This window comes from Bidens hawaiensis, unplaced genomic scaffold (assembly GCF_021521415.1).
Source record: "Bidens hawaiensis isolate Kalapana, Puna unplaced genomic scaffold, B.hawaiensis_p1.1 tig00020461_1, whole genome shotgun sequence".
NCBI classification, from domain to species: domain Eukaryota; kingdom Viridiplantae; phylum Streptophyta; class Magnoliopsida; order Asterales; family Asteraceae; genus Bidens; species Bidens hawaiensis.
Window position 1 is genome coordinate 356,978 of NW_027493128.1, and position 24,197 is coordinate 381,174.

At 37.0% G+C, this 24,197-nt stretch overlaps 2 protein-coding genes across 2 annotated transcripts; both read right to left on the minus strand.

The window, feature by feature from the left end:
• Positions 1-447: 447 nt before the first annotated feature.
• LOC143560864 (cellulose synthase A catalytic subunit 4 [UDP-forming]-like) lies at positions 448-6,968 on the minus strand. The gene is made up of 11 exons (XM_077049061.1): positions 6,730-6,968; positions 6,529-6,647; positions 5,950-6,019; positions 5,713-5,854; positions 5,008-5,620; positions 4,713-4,850; positions 4,150-4,275; positions 3,830-4,042; positions 2,696-3,199; positions 1,775-2,125; positions 448-1,138 (listed from the first exon to the last, which is right to left on the minus strand). Exons 1-11 carry the CDS (start codon positions 6,941-6,943, stop codon positions 557-559), a joined length of 3,072 nt encoding a protein of 1,023 aa, XP_076905176.1. The 5' UTR covers positions 6,944-6,968; the 3' UTR covers positions 448-556.
• A 1,962-nt stretch (positions 6,969-8,930) lies between these two features.
• LOC143560870 (protein PHOSPHATE STARVATION RESPONSE 1-like) lies at positions 8,931-11,425 on the minus strand. Its single transcript, XM_077049066.1, has 7 exons — positions 10,993-11,425; positions 10,650-10,848; positions 10,397-10,473; positions 10,263-10,305; positions 10,103-10,160; positions 9,235-9,304; positions 8,931-9,161 (listed from the first exon to the last, which is right to left on the minus strand). The coding sequence occupies exons 1-7, from the start codon at positions 11,347-11,349 to the stop codon at positions 8,931-8,933; spliced, it is 1,035 nt and encodes a 344-aa protein (XP_076905181.1). The 5' UTR covers positions 11,350-11,425.
• Positions 11,426-24,197: the final 12,772 nt, after the last annotated feature.

A 24,197-nucleotide genomic window follows, 5' to 3' on the forward strand; every position in this document is an offset into this window, starting at 1 on the left:
ATGAAATTAATTAAATCCAATCTTCTTTCTTTAATATATAATATATATCTTAATTGACATGATTAATATGGACATGGCCAGCTTGTGGGTAGTGCAACCCGGACATTCGGCCAAGGCCCGCAATTTTCGGGGGTCAAAATATCTATATATCTATATTTATATATATATATATTTTAAACTATTTTTATATATAAAATAGGATTGCATCTTAATTATCTTATAATTATTGGACTTAAAATTTATTTTTTATCCATAATCCATTTAAGTTCATGGACCCAAACTAAATTTAAAAAGATATAAAAATCGAATAAACAGAGAACCTACAACGGGCCTTTTTATTTTAGCTCGGCCAAGATATTTAAATTTTCGAAGACGGATCTGAATATGGAGCAACACATGACTTCCTTTAATAATCAAGAAACAAACTATCAGGTTTCCAATAACGTAACAACTTTATATTCAAATATACAAGTATAGCCAAATTCAAATATACATGATGAACTTGTACCCAAAACACTTCAAAAATTCAAAATCAAACTTCCAACAACCAACCCTCTTAGCACTCCACCCCACATTGTTTAAGAATCGGGCCCGTTTGCTTCGGCAAGAACGGGTCAATCCGAACCCAAACCAACGAAAAGATTGAAGCCAAAAGAATGGACCACAGAACCACAATAGTCGGGGTCCGGTTTTGCCTCCCCATCAAACCCTTCAAGAAAGGGTACAAATGAACAATCACCCAGAATGCAAAAAACAGTTTCCCAAAAAGCGGGCCCCACGAGCCATACCCGTTGTTGATCGCGCCTGATACTCCCGCCACAACACCAACCATGTTCATGATAATTAAGGTTGTTGGCGGGATTAGAAGCGTCGTCCATTTGAACAAGTAGAGTTCACCAAACTCTGCATCGTCGGCTGCCTTTGATGTGACCGTGAAGTTGGTGTCAACGCCACCTAGGACTTTTAGAAGGCCTTGAAACACTGCAAAAAGGTGGGCCGAGACGCCACCGATCACCCAAAACTGTTCGTTTCTCCAAAGATCTTGGATGCTGACGTGGCTCCACCTCAGTTCGAGGACCGCGGTCATGATGATTGAGATGAAGAGGGCAAGGAACCACATGCTTGCAAGGTTGTTAAGCTGTTGAGTACATGGAAAACTTAGTTAAGTGAGTAACAATGTAATCTTAGGTTAAGGGTAGCGGCACAGCTTGTTGCCCGCTTGACTTCTATTTCGATGTAATCTAACCAAACTAACATTATATATTTTAATATTGGCAATAAAAAAAAATGTAAAAGGTCCTTGGGTTGAAGTTAGTTAAGTGAGTAACATGTAAAATGCCCTTGGGATTGAGCTAGGGTAGAAGGTTGAATGGTGAATTTAAACGACGAATATACCCTCGGTTTTTAACTGGCTACAAGGGTTAAAAGAGTAAGTTATGCTAATCAGGTGCTAAAAGACGAATATACCCTTGGTTTTGAACCGCCACGAGGGTTAAAATAGTAAACATATATACTTAAATGTTTTTTTAGAACAGTTGTGAAAGACTGAATCTTTTGTTCAACCCAAATGATAGTTTGATGTTAAAAGACGAAAATACCCCCAGCCTAAACTAACAAGAGCGTCAAAGTAGTAAATTTAATTCATTCAGTCGCTAGAGAAACTAGTTCAAAGAGTAAAAGAGTAGTTTTCTGATATTTATATGTTATAAAGACGAAAATACCCTCCTTTCTTAACTAACTACAAGGGTAAAAGTGGCAAAGTTGGAAACTTTACCGTTGGGATGATAAATTTTCCAGTAAGAAGGCAAACAGCAGGAAGAGTACAATAAGCAAGCAACGGTATCGAAGTAAACGGGTAAACAATCGTGTTAATGTAAGCGAGCCTCTGGAGTGTTTTGAGCTTCCCGGCCCACGCATACCAGAGCGGGCAATGGCGGCTCATGAAAATCTCAACCGAACCAAGAGCCCACCTGAGCACCTGGTGCAACCTGTCAGACAAATTAATCGGTGCAGACCCCTTAAACGCGGGCCTTTTAGGCATGCAGTAAACCGACTTCCATCCTCTGCAATGCATCTTGAATCCGGTCAAGATATCTTCTGTAACTGATCCGTAAATCCACCCGATCTGTTGACGAAAAGGGTAAAAACGTCAATTAAATAGATGGTATGATTTAAGTAAGCTCGGCTCGTTGGCTCGTTTGAATTAAAGCCGAAATTTTAATATATAAGAATTATAACCGAAAAGAATAATACAACTTAATCCAAAAGCAACTTACTATCGGATAGAAAAAGCAGTTTTTAAACCACTGGATTGAAATAGTTATTTTTGACAAACCACGTGGACGAAAACTATAATTTACTCTAAATTATAATTCTTTTGTTTATAAATTATGCATTATGTGAATCTTAAAAATTCTATTTATTTATTTTTACACATACCTATATATGCAAAAATATTAAACTATATAAAAAAACTACAAAACGAGTTGGCTCGAGTATTTTACAAGCCGGGCTCGAGCTTAAGTTCAACATTTCAGCTCATTAATTTAAACAAGCCAAGCCTGATCTCAATATGGCTCGGCTTGGTTCGTTTTACAGCCCTAAACCCAACCCGATAAACTATACTTGTTTCAACCAATTACCCAACCGACCTGTTATTGTTCTCCATGTTTCTAAAAAAACGCTATATGTTTACCTCTTTGCCCCATTCGGTTTTCTCTTCATATCCACAACTAATAACATGAATCGCCTCTTTAATCAAACTATTACTATTAGTCCCTTCAGGAATCCCCCCATTTTCCATCAAAGTTGTCGTTATAAAAACCGGAGATTGCCCAAACCGTTTCTCAAAATTCTTTTGCGACATTAACGACGACTTCTCCAACTCGTCATAACCCTCGAGCCCCTCTTCGATCCCCTCGAGATCATAAGCGGGCCCCATTGTCTTCTTTGAGTACTTCTTTTTCCCTCCAAATTTTCCCAACCCAAGTAGAGCTTTTAACCCTTTCTTCTTTGACTTTGACTTTTTCCTTGACCCACCACAACAGCAGCAGCACCATGAAGGCCAGCAATCACATGACATCTTTGGTCTCTTTTCCGACACCGGGGGATCGTACCCGTATAATGCTTGTCGGTTAAACACGCATCCGGTTCCAACATACACCGGGCCTTGGATTCCATCAAGTCCTCTCATGTTAATCTGTAGATATTGGAAAACCGCTATGTTATCTAACCGGAATTAACTAGGGGTGTAAACGAGACAAACAGCTCGTGAACTAATCGATCTGACTCGCTAAAAGCTTGAACTGAGCCTAGCATAAACGAGCTCGAGCCTAAAAATAAGTTTGTTTAATAAACGAGCCCGGACTTCGGTTACCGAGCTCGAGCCAGTTCGCAAACCTAAACCAGCTAATTATTTATATATGTTTTATTTAGTATCCTAGGTAGGTAATTAAATAATAATTTTATATTCTATATAAAATTTTGATAATACATAATAAATAATAATAGTAATAATAAATGTAAATAAATTATGTAATAAATAATAAACAAGCCGACCCCAAACTCAAGCCTAAAAAAGGTTTGTTAAATAAACAAACATGAGCTTTACTTATTGAGCTCGAACTAGCTCGCACGCCCAAACGAGCATAAACTGATTTATTAATAACAACGAGTTGAGCCTAGTCAAGCTCGAGCTTTAGAAATAGCACTCGAAAAAACCGACCTAGCCTTGCGCTCTTATAAGTTAAGCGAGCCAAGCTCAGGCTTGGCTCGGCTCATTTACACCCCTAGAATAAACGACATTTAATAACGGGTTATTAAAACTTACATCGAAGAACACAACATTGCGATTAGCATAACGATCGTTACGATCTATACCGTCGAACCGTTGCGGGAATTGGACGTAACAGAGCTTTTTACCCAATTGTGGGTCCATTAAGAAACACATGGCTTCTCTAACAGCTTTGCTATTATTAACGTAGTGATCACAATCCAGATTGAGCATGAATGGCGCATTTGTAAGTACTGCAGATACTCGAATCTGATTCATAAAACAAATAAAAATACTTTAAATAAAAAATAACCGCGGCTACTTTTCTTGAGGTAGATCAAAGAAGGTTACAATGTGTCAAGATAGGTGTAACGTACAAGAGCGTTCATGGCTCCGGCTTTCTTGTGATGGTTATAACCGGGTCGTTTTTCTCTGGAAACGTAAACAAGTTTAGGTAATTCCTTGCCTTCAACATCAAGTGCCCCTCCGCTTCCTAGATAAACCTGTGCATAAATGAACATAACGTTAGGGGCGTGAGTTTCTGCCACGACACAAACCTAACATGAATTTTACGGGTTTAGATTGAGTCTAAACGGGCTCCAGTTGAACCTACGAACACGATTAGCTGAACGGGTTGTTTTTCTGTCAACCCAAGTTGACTAGTTTTATCCATTTGGTTGTTTTTCTAGTTTTTTAAAATGTGTTTTACACAATGGCTTAAAACAATCAAGGGCATTTTTATGCCAAAATTTAAAAAATTAAATTGTTATGGTGCAGTTTAAAGAGAATTCATAAAAAAACAAAAATATGTAAATTTTTGTAGAATTTTAAAGTATTAATATATAACAAGTTAAAATGTACTATTTTTCAGGTTAAACGGGTCGTGTTTATGTGTATACAATTCACCTAATACTTTTGAACCACAAGTATTAGAAAATACCTGAATCATTCCCGGGTGATCGCGACTATCATTCCCGGGCCATGGCGTCCCGTCTTGCATGACCCAACCTTCTTCAGGCTTCTTCATTGCTTTAGCAACCAACGCGTTGATTCTTACCTTAAACTCCTCGTATTCTCTCTATCGGAAAAAAAAAAGGAAAAGAATTATCAGTGTATATGAAAATTAATCGACTCGTAACTGAAATAACTGGCATTCCCAAACCGAACCAACCCAAAATTGAGGGTTTAGTTTTTTATATTTTCTCAAGTTCGGTTTCAGTTTTGCATGCACTTACTTTCATGGCTCTACGATCTTTAACAAACGTAGGCTGCACTTTATCCTTCAAATAATCAATCTTCTCCGAAAAATAAAACTCCGGCGCCCGCGGCTCAATCCCGTACTTCTTCGCAAACGGAACCCACCTTCTCGCAAACTCTGCAGTTTCCGACAACGTATCAAACAGCAGCATGCTCGCACCATCATCCGACACATAACAACTCACTTTCTCAACCGGATAATCCACGGACAATATCGACAAAACCGTGTTGGCAGTAATAATCGGCGGCTCCTTCAACGGGTCAACCGAACTCACAAAGAAGTCAACCGGCAGTAGTCCGCTGGGTTCACCGTCTCGTTCGAACCGCAACGAGAGGCGGTCCAGATACGTTTCGCGGTTGATTGGGAACCATTTTGGGAACTGGTCTAGTATCCAGGATAACGCGAACCAGATTTCGCAGATAACCGAGACAAGCCATAATGGGTATGCGTCCGTAGCTGGGGTGAGGATGCGAAACCGGAAGAAGAATATTAATATTACGAGACGGAGGACGATGATGATGCGGTATGGGTTGATTAAGCTCGATGAGATCGGGAGTTTTCGCCATAATGGTTGGCGGGCTTCTGCCATCCTGCAGTTAAAGCGAACAATAAAAGTGTCAGCAATCCAAATTAGCCGTTAAAATAATATATAAAAAAAAAAGTTGACGTAGAAATTGGTTACAAAAAGTCGTCTTCATCGCCGGGGTCGCTTGCGCCGCCGTCGGCTTTTGTGACAAGGCCTCGCTTTTCTTGACGGGTTTTCCATTTTTCGACGCGGTCTTTCCACTCGTCGTCTCGGTCACCTTCAAGATCCTTTCCGGTAACTGCATGCAGTGCGTAAGTTAAAAGTTAAACGGATGAGACACATGCAATTACCGGGCAAATGAGTGTGTTAAATAAATAAAAATGTTATGCTTACCGCTTCCAGCGTAGGAGAAAGCGAATCCGTTGGCGTTGGACTGTTTTTGAAGATGAGAGTCCCCGTTTTCCTGTGAAATTAGTCGCTAAATTTATTATTAACTTAACGGAGTAGCAAGATACTAAACTAGCCTGCATATCCGGGATTACAACCACCGATATATTACAATCAAAACAAAAACATCACACCAATAATAAGCCAACGTAACGGAGGAATTGCTTCTGTTTCAATGTAATTTAATTTTTAAAAGCTTAATAAGGTTAAAGTTAAAACCCCTTATAAAAAAAAGAAAAATTATACTTCAATTTTTAACATGTATAAATTAAAATTTGAGGCTTACAAATTTTATATTATAAGTATGTTGAAATGTTTATTTTTATTTGTTATATATCAATATGTGTAAAATACATAATTTGAAAACAATATTTGTTTAGTTGAGATAAACGAGCCGAGCTCAATCTACACTGGCTCGGCTCAGCTATAGCCTTGCTTAAAGTGGACTAAAGCTAGTCGTAACTTTTTTTTTTCAAAGTTCGTGTTAAATGGTAACATAGTTTAAGATTTGATTTAATAAATTACCGATGGATTATCCACATGATTTTGATCTCGGGTTTCTTGATGATTCTTTATCTGAAACTCATCCTCAAAGTCATCTCCATCGTCACTTTCTTCACCATCCCCAATAACTCGTGGACAACCTATACACAAAACGCTCCACACGTTGAAATAAACCAAGTTACATACCCTACAAAAACATAAAAACCAACGAACAAGCATTACCTTTATGGCGTTTATAACGAACATTGCATTGAGGACAACACTGATTCCCTTCACTTCGTTCATAAAGATAACAAGGCCGACACACGGGAAACTTGCATTCAAGGCAAGCAACAAACAGGTCACCATTCTCCTTCCGACCAATCTCATCGCCACAAACCCGACATATGTTGGATTGCGTGTTGGTTTCATGGGAGCCTGTGTAGAGAGCAGCCATGGTGGAAGGGAAAGAAAGAGCATGAGGCTATGGTAGTGGAGAATGAGGGTTTTTTAAGGGTGTGTGTGTATGGTGGAACTTCACCAACTGATGGTTGAGTGTCTAAGTTTTGATTAGAAGACAAGTTACAATTGTTGATTAAGGTGTCTTACATTCTAAGGATCAAAAGTCTTGATTCCTATTGTTTGTTGGACATATTTCAATAAAAGATGTAACATAATAATAATAATAATAATAATAATAATAATAATAATAATAATAATAATAATCTTTTTTCAGCTTTCAAATTTCAATCAATCTGCCTTGAAAATGAATTGACCAACTGCCGGATCCCACCTAAAATGGATGGAAATTGAAAATGCCATACCAACCGAAAAGATATTAAGAACCATCAAGAAAACTAAGATCAAATAACAAGTACCTTCTACCAGTGATAGCAACCTTCTAGCTTTCTGATGAGTATTGAACCAACCACGAAAATGTCAAAATTCTTTTAACAGTAAATTGTAATTTTGGCATCCGTGGTTAAACTCCTATAGTCAGCTCAGCTCAAAATGCAGCTAGTCCCCAAGTAGCGGGAAAGAACCTTTTTTTTGTTTAATTTTTCTTACATAGTGAAACTATTTGGGTTCTTAAATTTTAAAGGGCTCTTAATATTCTTAACCCATCTTGAGGGTAAAATCATCTAGAGGTATAAATACCGGTTAACTGGTTGTTTTTGTTTAAACGCTCAAAATCGATTAATCTCAATTGATTCAAAGATATGTGATAGATTGTCATTTGTTAAATATTATTAGGGTTACATGGTGGTGTTCTTATACAGGAGACATATTACATAACCTACCTATATTATCACCCATTACATATTTGGTCTACGATGCTCGTGAGAAATTAAGGTGCTATTTGTTTTTTCAGAAGTAAAATGTCTGTAATCTGTGTACCACATCTGCAGAAGAAGAGGTGGACCAAATCTCTGCAGTCCAAGAAGAAGACTGTTTGTTTTTTAACGTCTGTAGATTGCTAAAATAAATTGGTAGTGGTATACAAACTGTGGTAGTGGGTGGTGGTGGTGTTGGATGGTGGTGGCAGACGGTGGGTGGCGGATGGGGGTGGTGGTGGTAGAAGACGGCGATGGTGGTGGTGGTGGAAGGCGGTGGTGGGTGGTGGACATTAGTGGTGGTAGACGATGGTGGTTGCGAACGGTGGATGGTAGACGGTGGTGGCGGCGGACGGTGGGTGGTGATGGCAGATGGTGGGTGGTGGTGGGTGGTGTGGGTGGACGGTGGGGACGGCAAACGGTGGGTGGTGGTGGACGGTGGGCGGGTGGTGGATGGTGGTCATGGCGAACAATGGGTGGGAGTGGTAGTGAGCAGTATGTGTTGGTAGGGTGTGGTGTTTTAACCATCTGTAGACCGCGGATGAGCCAAGTCTGCATTAAGAAGAGCTTTGGCAGATGTTTTTTAATGAAACGTTTTCAAGAAAACAAACAGTCTACAAATGACAATATCAGCGTGGCGTATATGACAATGTCTATGTAGCGCAGATAAAAGAGCCAGCATATACATTTTCTAAAAAAACAAACATCATATAAGTTTGTTAGTGTAAGACGACTAATTAATACCAAACTAAACGATTAAATAAAATAAAATTTTCTAAACTAATCTAGTCCAGCCTACCGAAAGCTCCATCAGCCCGTTGTGAGAATAGGCCCAAGTTGTAATTAACTCTAGTAGCATACGTATTTCAATTTCAAATTATGTATCTATGAATGTGCTTACCCAGCTATTTTGAAACTACTTTATACATAATCTAACCCGTTCCCAACCGCAATAATCGTTATAAAAAATGTTAATTCGGTACAACTTAGGCTACCTAAACAAATAAATATTTACACTTCTAACCAAGCAAACTCCACATGCATATATATACAATAATCAATATCCCTACACTTTTTAAGACGATGATTCAGTTGAATTTGATGACTCGTTTAGTTTAGCGCTTGCGACTCCAAACAGTCAGCTTCTACTTGCTGCTCCTCTTTTGATATTAGCCCGACTTGAATCGGGTCGGGCTCTGTTTTGGGCTGGCTTAGAGAACTTGACATTTCATTGGTCAACTCGGGTTGAAACTGGTCAACGCCAGACTTGCATTGCTTTTCAAAGATCATCTGGAGGTATCTGCCTTGCTCTTCTATTCTCATTTGTAAGTTTCTCTGAATCTGCACAGAAGATGGATAAATAAATACAATGTTTGACTTCCACCGGTTAGTCAAATGACTAAAACAAATATACCTCAAGTTGCTCATGTAATTTTTTTTGAACTTCCACTTGTAATCTTAGTGCTTCAGTTATCTCTGAACTCCTGTTACAATAAAACCACTAAATTAATTACAAATAATAGCACATGAGTGAAAGCAATCCACAATTTCATGTGGATATTATTGTATATATTAAGAAATGGGCAACTTCATAGAATAATAACTACTACCGTCCTCTCATTAAAAGTGTCCATATTTTCTTTTTTATTTGTCTACTTTCAAAATTTATTAGCAAATTTTCAAGTTTACCCTTAAACACACACAACTAGCATTAATAAATAATATTGGTGGACCCAATTTCAAGGACATTATTGTCATTTGGTAAACAAAAAAGTCAATCATTCAATCTACCTTAAACTTTGTGTTTTTCAAACCATAACACTTTTAATGGGACGGAGAGAGTAACTTTTAAAAGTGTTCTAATCAGGTCACTCAACTTTAAAAAATGTTCTAATTAAGTCACTCAACTTTTATGTTTGATTGAGTTAAAGGTTTTAACATGTTTTTGTTTAGTCTTTTTCTTTTTTGTTTCACATAGGAAATCTTTTTATCTTTTATTTGAAGTTGACACTGAGTGTCGGCGTGAATTTATTTTTTATTTTTAAATTTTAATATAATTAACGTTTTTTAAATTTTTTAAATTTTACTACACATATTGCAAATTCCGACCCCCACATCTTATCCTCCATTTCTTTCTTGACGCACAAAAAATCGGCGAGACTTGATTTGAAGATTTAGTGACCCGATTTGGAGAAAATATGCATCAGTGATCTAATTTGAACACTTTTGAAAGTTTATTACTATTCTATGAGATTTTCCCATTAAGAAAACAGCGAACTTACGTTTTAAGATCTAATGGCGATAAATCTTGCATCGGGGTCAGCTTTTTCTCTGAACGTCCTGCAAGAACTGATCTATCAATTGTATGACTCAATGACACACATTGAGGATGCACATTACAAAACTATAGAACAATAAGTTTTGAAGAAGTATTTTGTTTACCTTCTGATGAAGGCTCAGGCTTGTATTTAGCCGTCCGATATTTCTGTAGAATACATTTAAACTTATTTTCCATAAAATAAAAGAGAATGCCTTAAAATCTAGTTTACATCAGCATAACGATGCCGAAAACACACCTGTAGATGACTTTTTACATGATAGATGGTTAAACCCTCAACCTTCATTAGCTTCAATACTCCCTTCGGGGTCGCTCCTGCGGTTATAATTAACAAGATGTTAATTATAATATTGCTAGTTTATTATTAGCGTTTAGTTACATTAGCTCACAGACTTATTATAGGTTTATCTACAATTAGTCTAATTACAACATTTAGATATAATTCCACTCTCTTGTATAAAAGAAACAAATATATATGAATATAGATATACTTTCACATCCGCCGAGCCTGTTGACTGCATCCATAAACGTTTCATGTAGTTCCGGTGTCCAACGCATACGTGGCTTGCTTTGCGGCCCGCTTCCACACGATGATGTTTTCATCGAGGTGCAAGCCTCTCCAGTTGTGTTTAGTTGCAGTGACAGTGAGGTTTTGGTCCTTTTGGATGATTTTCCCACATAATATTCCATCTAAAATAAACAAAATGTATAAAAATATAATAGACAGTAATTGGTAGCATAGCTTTTGAATAATAATAATAATAATAATAATAATAATAATAATAATAATAATAATAATAATAATAATAATAATAATAATAATTTGAGTGAGACCTTTGGATGTTGATCAGCAACATCAGGGTCAACTAAAATCTCATTCCAATTTGGACAGACACCATCATCAGTGATTAACTGATCAGCCCAATCTTGCCAATCACTAGGCTTGCTGGCATCATCGATAGGGGCATTTTCGGGATAATCGTTAAAATCTGACAGCGAATATGTGCACCAACCACTACTGTTATTATCCTTAATATAGTCACGAAAAGCTGTTGATCGAAGAACACCAGATGATTGAGTAATAAATGGGGCTCGTTCTGAACATGTTTCATCAGAAGAAATGTGAAGATTTGAAGACATCTCTGAAGATGAGGAGACTATGTGACCAACAGTCCCATTAGCTGAAGACATCCTGTATCATTTGATCAAGAACACAAACAAAACAAGATTTAATATAACACAAATCATAGCATATTAACTTATGTTAAACACTGAATAGTAAACTTTCTAGCCTAAATCTAAGAAAGATTGAGAGGAAAACATGCAATGAAAAATTGAGATTATAATATACAATACTTAGAGGCTAATTACCTACTAACAAACTCAACTAACTACAAAACTTAACTTAGCTTGTATATTCAGATAGGACTCTAAATCAGTTAGTTTACGAATCGAGCTGAGCCGACTCGGCCGGCTTATTTTAACGAGCTGAAATGTTGAGCTCGATCTCGGCTTGTTAAAAGCTCGAGCCATCTTGTTTATTTAAAGAAGGTTAAGGCTCATTTACAAACCGATCTAGCTCGGCTATGCTCGAATAATTTACAAACCAACCTGGCCCCCACCCTCCCCGACTAGCGACTAGCGATTACTACAACAGTTTATGTAGGTGTGTTCTTGAACTAGGCAATGAACATTTGATTTTTAACAGGCATAATTTATGGTAGCATAAGATAATAGGCATAAATTCCTAGTTTGATAGTGACCGATTGATGACATAGTTCTGATTCTATGATTCTATGATTCTATATATCCTTGTTAGATTTATTATCTAAAGTTCTAAATCCATGAAACATGCTAAATAAAGCCCTATATTAGCCAACAAAGTGTCAAATCATACTAAATACCTAGCAGAATAGTTTCAAATTTCAACAAATCTTCAAAACATTTTACTCTTTCCTTTATTATTAAAAAAAAAATCTGACTTAAAAACTTGTTACAATAATTCTATATTGGTCACCTACTCAAGCCGTATACTTATAGATCTAAGAGCATTCCCAGTGGGTTCTATTTTTGTAAAGATGGTAAAAAGTGGTTGTGAGAGGAGGATAAGAAAATATTACTGTTCATGGTTAAATTTGGAGAAACACACTGTTGATCTCTATAATTTTTTAATATTTTTGAAAGTGGTTGTGAGTGAATGAGAGAGAAAGGTAATGATAAAAGTATAAAAAAAGTATTATTTAATTGAAAATGAGAGAGAAAAGATGATATTTTTAGTGTAATTATATGATATATATGGATACTGGGTAGGAAATGGATTGGGAATGCTCTTGTTAACCAAAACATTACCGTATATTCTACTATAATTTACACTTGGAAACCAAACTAAGTTTAACCTTTTTCAGAATTTGATTTCAAAGCAGAGTTGCATATGATCATATAATGCAGTTAAATACGTTACCTTAGATAAAGATTAAAACCGGAGCTCCAATTTCAGTGGAGATTTATTTGAAAACAGGATGTTAATGGATTAGTTGAACATAGAGTCGATTGTTTGCTTGTCGTGTTAGTTACATAACTGGAATCTCGATAAGACACGGAAATGAACGGTAAAGATTGGATGACAACCTCTTACTTGTTTTATTTGGCTTTTGCTTGTAACCAAGTTGGCTGATATAAAACGTCTACTCGCATGCAGCGGCGCGTGAGGATGATATGGAACATATGTGGTGTAGAATGCGGCAGCGCGTGAGCTAATAATATGTGCAATTACTTGTATTTGTTTTCTTTCAATGGCCTACGGGTCTTTTAAAATGGGATACTCTGCATTTATCAGATCGATCATATCTGGATACACTCGTATTCTGATTTTAAAAAAATTCTTACCTAAGACCAACGCTTGTGAACACTTGTCCGAAGTCATCACAACTTAGTGAGATAACACCTATTCAGTTCAATGATCCAACTAGTTGTTGGAAAATTAAATAGAAGTGTGTGTGTGAATGAATGTCTCAAAAGTTAAAGTTGTAAAACCTTGTCCCATATCGAATGTGGAACAAAATGAGAAGTAGTTTATAAGATGCAATTTTCATTACTCATTTGAAAATTTGTTATGTGTTTTACTATAACTTCTACCTATGCCCAAGGGGGTGCAAAATTGGGTTGATAATTATTCTCTTAGAGATTATTATTATTAATTTCGTAACTGAAGTTGGTCAAACGAGTTAATGATAATTATTCTCTTAATGATTATTATTATTAATTTCGGTTTCAAAAGTCTCACTAATGATCATTATTCTGTTTTATTACACTTTAGTGATCATTATAAGGTTTGATTTATGTTATGACTTTCTGGCTATAAAACCAGTTCAAATGCTTCAGCCAAAGACATGGAAAAACACACAACTCTCTCTTCCTCTCTGCTGCAACATCTTACGGTTTCGTTTCAGACAAGTGATCAAGTCCGGCAGTCCGCTACTGCTTCAAACCGGAGTACCCTGGGAACAGACCGCGAATCTGTTAAAGGGAATTGTGTCAAACACAAGCCCGATTCATCGTTATCATTTATTGTTTCTATTTTATTATTTCCGGTTCTAATACAAGAATACCAACAAACTTAAACAGATTACTAATTGTTCATGTGTCTTTCATTTCAGACAAACAGACAGAATAGAATTCTAGCTATGATCACTTTCGTTTCAGACAGCCATGATCGTTGCTTCTGTTGTTGCTGTCACAACCAGTTTGGTTGCTCCACTACCTAATGCCGTTACGTCTCATGCTGAGAAACCGGAAAAAAATCACCGGTGTGGATTTTTAAACAGTGGTAGTAAAAGATGTTCTTTTATCTAACCACGTTGAACCTAGCGAGGTTCTTGACTGAAACCGTTTCCCATTTTGATGAAGGGGGAAAGGATGCTCATTCAGTGAGCACGGTTCAAGCTTGGAATCATTCGGATTTCTTGTGCCGGAATTATGTTTTGAATTGATGGTGGATGCATTGTACAATGTGTAATGCAAGGCCAAGACTACCAAAGAATTATAGGAGTCTTTGGACCGCAAATACAAAACAGAAGATGTCGGTGCTAAAAAATTCGCGGTGGCTAAGTTCTTGGACTTTAAAATGGGAAAGGCTCCAACCTTTGTCATAAAAGGAGAATTTAAAATAAATAAATAGAGGCATTAATAATAATATTATTAATAATAAAATAAAGTTCTAAGGAACTTGTTACAATTGTGGAAAGCAAGGCCATAGGGCCAATGCGTGTAAGCTTCCAAAGAATGAAAATGCTCGACAAGTGAATATGGTTCATGAGGTTGATAACCTCTCGATTATGGTCACCAAAGTTAACTTGTGTCGAAGCAAAACAAACAAGATCGTCATTCAAAAAGATTGAACAATTCATCGAACCCCTCGAGATGATCCACACCTATGTGTGTGATCTAAAAGTAATTCCTACTTGTGTAGGGAGTAAGTACTTCATCATGTTTGTTGATGATAGTACAAGCTATTGCTATGTGTACTTACTTAAGAGTAAGGATGAGGCTATTGATAAGTTTATCTTGTTTAAAGCCGAAGTTGAGAATCAACTAAATCGGAAAATCAAAAGAGTAAGGTGTGACCGAGAAGGTGAATATGTTTCACCTTTTGTTGATTTGTGTGAAAGAGATTGAATCATACATGAACTCACGCCTCCTTACTCTCCTCAATCAAATGGCATAGCGGAACGCAGGAACCGTACTTTGAAAGAAATGATGAATGCCATGATGATAAGTTCTGGTATAAGCCGAGACATGTGGGGGGGAGCAATCTTATCGGTGAATTATGTCTTAAACATGATACCCAAATAAGAAAAAAGATGTAACTCCATATGAATTATGGACGGGAAATAAACCATCATATAAATACGTGTGAGTATGGGGTTCCTAGCCAAGGTAGTAGTAACACCACCGAACCGGCTATTAATAGGACCCAAAACAAGACCGCGAATATGTATAAGGGAATTGTGTCAAACACAAGCCCGGTTCATCGCTAGCATTTATTGCTTCGAACCGGAGTACACTGGGAACAGACCGCGAATCTTTTTAAGGGAATTGTGTCAAACACAAGCCCGGTTCATCGCTAGCATTTATTGTTTCTATTTTATTATTTCCGGTTCTACTACAAGAATACCAACACTAGTGAAAGTTACCGACTCGTTTAGTCTTCCATCATCACCCGATGGCATGAATTGAACCTAAGACACATGGCACCAAGTCTTTCCCTTACCACTTCACCAACAGCTCATTATCGAGTTGATTATTTAATTTTATAATTTCATAAAAATATACCTTCAATTTAAAAAACAACACAAAAATACATGATGCCATAGTATAGGAAAGACGTGATTATAGCTTGTGTGATTATGCTTATGCGTAATTATTTAAATTTATTCATAATTATTTTACTTCATGTGTGATTATTTTTTACCATAAATAATTATTTTTACTTAATGCGTAATTATTTATATTCATGCGTAATTATGGAACTTTTATGCATAGTTTAGGTTCATATTTATAAGTATATCATCGTGTGAATTGATAGGTTATTTACGTTTATGCTGTCGCATTCTTTGAAGTTGAAATCAAAAGTCAAGGATGTTTTGTATGTTGTATGATTAGCAATTATTATAAAAAAAACTCAGGTAAGTTGTGTACACCGACGCAAATTGCTTGGCAAAGGAAATCGAGAAACTAATTCGTGTTGTACAACCCGATTCTAATTTCTTCTTGTAGCATTCCACGTACTCGTTTTTCAGTTATTTAAAGAAAAGATGAACTTCTTGATGTAGCATGCTCCACAGTCCACTTTCTATTTTTCTTATATTTCAACAAAATATATTTTGGTGCATTGTATGTATTTTTCGTTTTTAATTTTAATTTGAAGTTTTAGAAATGAAATGGTAATTATCATTTGTTTTATTTATTTTTCTATTTTATTATTACTTTACGATCATTTAATGTTATTACTTTTATTTCGAATTAATTAACTTTATATACTTTTTAATAGAAACAATGTAATTCATGCACTTTATTCATTTTGAAAATGTTAAAATACAAAGGAAATGAAGACAAAAATGAGAAGTGTGAAAAGAACTTGTGGTCACACAAAAAATCCTTTAAAAAATTTTAAAAAAAATAATAAAAAATCATAACTCAAAATATAAATAAAAAACGAAAAATATTTTAAAACTCAAATGTTTCCTCCGTAATTCCGGTTCCAAAAAAAAAGGAAAAAAAAAACCAATGAAAGACACAATGTCAAGATCAAAAACACAATAAAGAAAATGAACAAAAGACACAATTATAACTAAAAAAGACACAATAGATCGTAAAATAGAACACAATGCTCAACAAAATATAACACAATGTTAAGTAATATAACCCAATATCAAGAAAAAAAATACACAATTCCAAGGAAAAAGACATAATCAATGACGAAAATAAACACGATACACAATGATAAACGAAAAGACACGATGATCTTTTTCCCACAATATTGTTTTTTGTTTCTTGTTTTTTTTTAACAAGGAAGACGGTGAAAACAGTTTTGTGTTTCTACTTTCTTCGTTTTTTTATTAAATTTTGAGTTATGATTATTTTATTTTCTTTAGGGGTTTTTTTGGCATCACTTCCGACCCGTTTGGAGGGGGGGTTGGGTTTATGTTCTGTAAGGCCTCGTTCCCGGGAGCCCTACTTTGGCGTTGGATTTACTCATAAACATAGTTCTACAATCAGAGTTAATTAAAACTTCCACGGAATACTTAAAACTTTAACCATCACACGTTACAAAACATGAAATCTTGTCTTAAACACAATACATAACCTCAACATAAAACGCAAACATAACATGACTCTTTCTTCTTTCGATGCCAGTCTCTTCTTCAATGCCATGTGTCCCGTCTCAAGCAACCTGCCTCAACCTACTCACCTGCGTGCATACTAAAAGTCAGCTACGCTGAGTGAGTTCTAGTTTAACAAGTTATGGGATTATTCTTACACATTTGTACCCGTAGGTACTGTTCTTACTTTTGTCATGTTCTTATTTTCTTTCGTCTTACATTCAGATTATTTTATTCTTTCATTTACATAAATTTATTCTTACACGTTCTTTCATTTACATACAAGTATTACTTTGTACTATGTTACATTATTCTTACACTTTCTTACAAACATACTGTCACACCCCAACCTAAGGCGGAAATGTCAGGGCGTGATCCGATTGCTCACAGCTCGAAGATACTATCATAATATAAAGGCGATGATATCTAAGTAATTATTTACAAATATTACACACATTATCCAAATATACAAAACAATACAAATAAACAAATATGAGTTCAAATAAAGTTTAACTTAATTATATCCTAAGGTCTTGTCTACGTGTCCAAGCTTCAATCTTCCATACAAGTAACCTGCATATGCGTATAAAATGGAGTTTTGTCAACATAAAGTTGAGTGAGAATATCACCAGTTTGACACAACAATATAATAAGCATAATGTGATAAGTGCGAATAATGAAATCAAACCGTAATCAAGTATGTGGACCGTTGCCAAGCGAATCGGGCATTGGTCACCAGCAGGAACACCCGCTATATGATTGATTGAAAAGTTATTCCAACATACGATTGATTGAATGGTAACACAAGTAAGCAAATAGCACGTAAGTTTGATTAAACCACTCACAATAACACCTATACATTTGTTTGAATATATATATATATATATATAGTATGAAATACGGATACGTACGCATATATCCCCAAAACTTTTATGAAAATCGTGTAAAATAGGGGAATGATAAACTCACCTTAGGTTAACGACAAACGAGTAGAAATACGAATAAGCGAGCTAACGAATAAGCGAGTCGTCCACTACACGTCAAACGATATATGTAATTCAGAATATGAGATTTTAGGATATGAAAATATAAATAAAAAAGAACTCGTGGCCGCTGGAATCAATCCAAAACGGACGTTTAGAATTCAAGTTATGTTTGTTTTAAGATTTAAGTGAGCTGGTACTGACCAGAATCCGAACAGCGAGTCGGAAGTCGGGTTTTGGGCAGTAGCCTTAAAATTGCGTTATGAGAATAAAGTCTTCTGGACCGAACGTTGAATCCGACCAGAAATATGAGAAAACGGATAGTCACACTTGTTGACTATTTTGCCCTTTAACGAGTTTTAAACGAATTGACCAGTCAATACCTTTCAACCACCGAAATTGATTGAAGTTTATTGATTAGGGAATATATATGAATGTTTCCTATGTTTACAACTTACCCGGAAAGTGAAAGGATCGATGAGAAACGGAAGTCAAAGGTCAGTGCATAAGCAAAGTCAACCGTTTATGAGTGTATCTTCAACAATAATGCAAAAACCGAAGAAGATGATGAAGGTTGGAGGTAGGTGACGGCTAGGAATTGTGAATTAGGTTTAGGGATGATTTGTGGTAGAGAAATAATGATATGTTTATATATGATACACTAAATCGAACTAAATATGGTAACTTACTCGTTTTAGAACCATATAGGCCTTTAATGATCAAATCAACATTATAACCAGTAAATTTCGTTCTTGATCAAGGGTTAATGAGTATGGACATGTATCTAAGCTATATTAGTCTTCTTGGGTGTAACATTCGCTTTTCTGAGAATTATAAATAACAGAAAGTTTTGTTATTAACTGTGTGTCGTTAAATTAGTTGTGTGTTAAGTGTTTGAATAATATTTGGAATTGGAATTGTGAGTGGGTTGTGGGGCCCGTAACCCCCCATATATAAACCCAACCCCTCCTTCCTTTCACCACTTTCTTCCCTTTCACCACACACACACACGCAAGAACACACACATTTTCTCTCAAAACCCGAATCCAAGTCCGGGCTAAAACTAAGGAAGACCTTGGTGTACAAGTATCTCAAACATCAAGAAACGTCCAGATCTTCGGGTTTGTCCAGATCTGAACCGAACTCGGAGCAAAAAGGTAAGCTTCGGCCAAAGGGTTAAGTTTTATGGTTAGAATCGATATGCAAACCGATATAATGATAGATCGGGTTGTGAAATGTAAGAAATACATGAACTTGGTGAGTTTTAGCCTCACGGGTGTATTATAGAACAAAAAGGTGACGTCTGGACTATGAGAAACACGGGTATACAAAGTTGGTACAACCCAAAACCCATAAAAAGAGTAGAATCGGGTCCTAATGAAGAAACAAGGAGAAAAATGGCTTTAACATGGTAAAAACGACGAAAGGCAAGAATTTCGCATCGCACAGCCATGCGAAGCGAAATAAATAATTTCGCATCGCACAGCCATGCGAAGCGAAAAATTCATGCGAAGCGAAAAAGTCATGCGAAGCGAAATTCTTCCATGCGAAATTTCATGAAATTCATTTTCTGATGCATTTTTGTTAAAGGACTATTAGTGAAAATAAAATTTTTCCCCAACCAGGGGCTCTGCCCCTTGGACCCTGCTTGGGGCTGCCGCCCCTAGACCCCGCTACCAGGGGCGCTGCCCCCGGACCCCCGTTAGTTGAGGGTTTCATTAACTTTGATGTAGGAAGTAGTAGTAATGGATAATTGACACGCGTAATGTATTGTACAGTTAGCCGTGCACAATTAAGGGAGGGCATTACCATTAACGGCGAGAGAAACCGACTCCAGGTGAGTTCTAGCCCATTTATCTGTTATGTTTTCGGGGCTGTGTGCATACTTCTAAGTGGTACATAATACACTTACTTAATTGGTAAATGTATGATACGTGTATGATTGTGTATTGAATGTATTGTTACATAATGATTGTATGAACGAGTATATATATATATTTATAACTAGAGGATATGTAAGGTATGCACGTATGATAAAGGTATGGTTATTCGAGACAGAAGGGACCAGACCCTTATAATATCTGTGATGTTAGGGACCAGACCCTCATAATATCTGAGATGATAGGGACCAGACCCTCATAATATCTGTGATGTTAGGGACCAGACCCTTATAATATCTGTGATGTTAGGGACCAGGCCCTTATAATATTTGTGATGTTAGGGACCAAACCCTTATAATATCTGTGATGTTTAAGATAGAATAGCTTATGGTATACCATAGAGTTTATGAAAGAAAGTATGTAAGAACGTATGCAGGTATGTAAAGTATGTATGAAAGAAGTGATAGTAAATAAGGTATGAATACGTATCTCTGGACACGTATGAGTATGGTATGAATGTAATGTATGTTAATTGATTAACTAGAACTCACTCAGCGTAGCTAACTTTTAGTATGCACGCAGGCAAATAGGTTGAGGCAGCTGGCTTGATGAGGGACACATGGCACAAGCTAAAGAGACTGGCATCCATGAAGAAGTGTCATAACTATTTTATGTTAATATTTATGAAAAGACAACTTGTATGTTAAGACATGATTTGATGTTTTGTAATGTAATGCATGAAATTTTAGTTATTCCGCGAACGTTTTTATTAACTCTGATTTTAGAACTGTGTTTATGAGTAAATCCAACACCAAAGTAGGGTTACCGGGAACGAGGCCTTACATTGGGTCTTAAAACACTCGATTATGTCCTAAAATAAGCGATTTTGGGCCAAAAACGAACTAGGAAACAATAATAAACGAAACGAGCTGTGCAGGTAGCCCATAGTGCCGCGTGGTGGGCCTAGGCCACCCCACCACATGGTGTTCCGGCCAAAAGGAGGAAAATATCATCATTTGTCAACTTTAGTCCCTATAGTTTGGATTTAGGTCATTTAACGAACTTTTTATGCATAGTTTAAGATTTGAACAACATATAAAGTATAAGGGGCCTAAAGTGAACATTATAAACTTAATTATTTATAAACACTTGATTTTTAATAATAATAAAGGTCTAAAAATGTTTCGTTCGTAAACGAATACGGGTTTGAAAAATCCGAAATGTTACACATACGGTTATTCTTACATTCTTGCACAGATATTATGAGGGTCTGCCACCCGACCTCTGGCACAGATATTGTAAGGGTCTGCCACCCGACATCTTGCATAGATATTATAAGGGTCTGCCACCCGACCTCTTGCACCGATATCATAGAGTCGGCCACTCTATTCTTGCCCAAGTATTATAAGGGCCTGCCACCCTGACTCTTACATTAGACTCTTAATATTCTTGCCCAGGTATTAGAAGGGCCTGCCCATAGTTACCTAATTCGCGGTTCACTTCGGTACTGATTCGTGGTTCGGGTACGCAATTCGATAAAGGTAACGTATTCGGTACGGAGGGGGTAGGCTCATTTCGGTACGAACCGGTACGGTGTACCATGTAGTTCGGTTCGATATACTCAAATCAAAAAATAGCTATTTATAATTTATATATAACTGTATATATATCATGTTAATTTTATACTTTTTATGTATAAACTTATAAGTTTAAGAATCAAATGAAAACTAGTAAAAATACAGGGAGTTAGTTGTTAATAAACACAAACTAATTTTACTATTTTTATTGTTCTTATGTAAATATTTAGAAACTTTAAGGACTAAATGTAAGCTGGTGAAAGCTTAAGAGGTTAAATGTCAAATTAACCAAACTTTTTAAAACCTACAAAAAAACCAGTAAACCACCCACGTCCTTAACTTCAGATACGCCGCCGTCGCTTCCAATTTCCTCCTTTTCCGGCAAAAATGGCAGCTCCGCTATCAGAATTTGGCATAGCGTACCGGAGCGAATTGGAACACCGAATTCGTTTGTTTGGTACGCCGTACCAAAGCGAACCGGAACATAGCGAATTTCGTTTGGGTTCATCGCGAACCAATTCGCAATTCGCGGGTCTTCCGACGAATTCGGTAACTATGGGCCTGCCACCCTGACTCTTACATTACATGCTTTCTTAACTCTTACAATCATGTTAAGTTAACAAACTAGGCACATACAAATTCTTACAACTTTCTTTCATTCTTGCATTAATTATTCACATTAATCATATATGTATATACATTACTAGTCTTACAAGTATGCACACAACCCCAAAAACATTTCAAAGAGAAATGGGGCTAGAACTCACCTCGAGTCGGTTTCTTTCGGAGTTTATGATTACACCTCTTCTCAGCTAGGCATAGCTAACTGTTTAACAAGTTACGAGCATCAGTTATCTGTTTTTGTAGCACCCCTGGTAGCGGGGTCTAGGGGTGGTAGCCCCTAGCAGGGTCCAAGGGGTAGAGCCCCTGGCTGGGGTCGAGCTGCCAGGTCAACTTGGAAAAATTTTATTTTCATTTATAGACCCTTTATCAAAAATGCATCAGAAAATGAATCGGGTCACGTTTTACAACAATTTGAAACAATTCGCATGAAGGAATTCGCATGAAAGAATTCGCATGGAACAATTCGCATGAAAGAATTCGCATGAAATAATTTGCATGGAACAATTCACATGAAAGAATTCGCATGGAACAATTCGCATGAAATGAATTCTCATGAAAGAATTCGCATTGAACAATTCGCATGAAAGAATTCGCATGGACCAATTCGCATGAAAGAATTCCCATGGAACAATTCGCATGAAATGAATTCGCTTCACCCGGAAACCATTCGCACGTAAACCATTCGCTTCGCATGGCTACGCGATGTGATTCGTGGAAAGAATTCGCATCGCATGGCTATGCAATGCGATTTTGTGTCATGCGATCAGAATCTTCTCTTCTTCGTTTTTTTTACCATTTTAAAGCCATTTTCATTCGAGGTCCTTCCTTAAGATGCGATTTTGCCCTTTTTATGGGTTTTGGGCCGTACCAACTTTGCATACCCGTGTTTTTCATAATCCGAACATCGCCTTTTTGTCTTATAACAAAACCGTTAACACTCGGCCCATCAAGTTTATATTTTTCTTATTTCTTACAGCCCGATCTACTAATATATCAAGTTGCATGTCGAATCCGACCTTAAAACTTAACCTTTAAGCCAAACCTCACCTTTAGGTCGCGGGTTCGAGTTCAGATCTGAACAACCCGTAGATCTGGACGTGTTCGTTGTGTTTGATGATGTTGAACATGAGCTTTGTCCTTCCTTTGGTTCGGATTTGGATCCGGGTTTGAGAGATAAATGTTTGTGTTCTTGAGTGTGTGTGTGTGTGTGCGCGCGCGTGTGTGTATGTGTGTTAGGAGGAAAGAGAGAGAGAAATGGGAAAATGAGGAGTTGGTGGACAAGGTTGGGGTTTATATACCCCACCCTATAGGCCTTGGGCCCGTATCCATTTCTCAAGCCCATTCATAAGTTATAGGCCTATCACTCAATCTCTTTATACTTAACGAAATTAAATATCGACATACACAATAAGTACTGAAATTCTCTTTTATTTATAATTCTCAAATTACGGATGTTACATGTTCGGCCAAGAATGTATCTACATATGCTTTTGTGGCTTCGGGAGCACAATCATGGAGTTTGCAGGACCACATTCTTCGAGGATGTGGTATTGATGGGCTGGACACTGATTATGGGTGTGCGATGGATCTTTTACATACTTCACTTCCCGATTTTGATCTTAGCGGGTTCTCTAATAAGGACGCCCCCCCCCCCCCCTAAAGCCCAACATGCTTTGGCGAGTGCCTTATTTAGTGGAATCGTCCAGAGCTTAGAAGGGAAGTTTGATCTATCTTCTCGTCAAAAAGCATTGTTTGAATGCCTTCGAGCTCCTCGGGCTCAGGATTTTCTAATGGCCATCCCCATTGAAGGATTAGGCCAACACATGTCAGGGTTGGAGTGCTAGGCTATCCTTAAGTACCGGCTAATGATCCCTATGTTTCCGACTGATGAGCCTTGCCCAGTTTGCCGCAAGGTCTGTTTGGATCCCTTTGGAGACCATGCGATGCATTGCAAAGAATTAATTGGTTTTAAATACAGACATGATTTGGTTAGGGATGTTCTATGCGATGTTCTTAAACGGGCAAGGATTTCTGCTAAAAAGGAGGCCCCTGCTAACTTTCTTACAGGTCCGCTCGAAGGGAGGTCCACGTTAC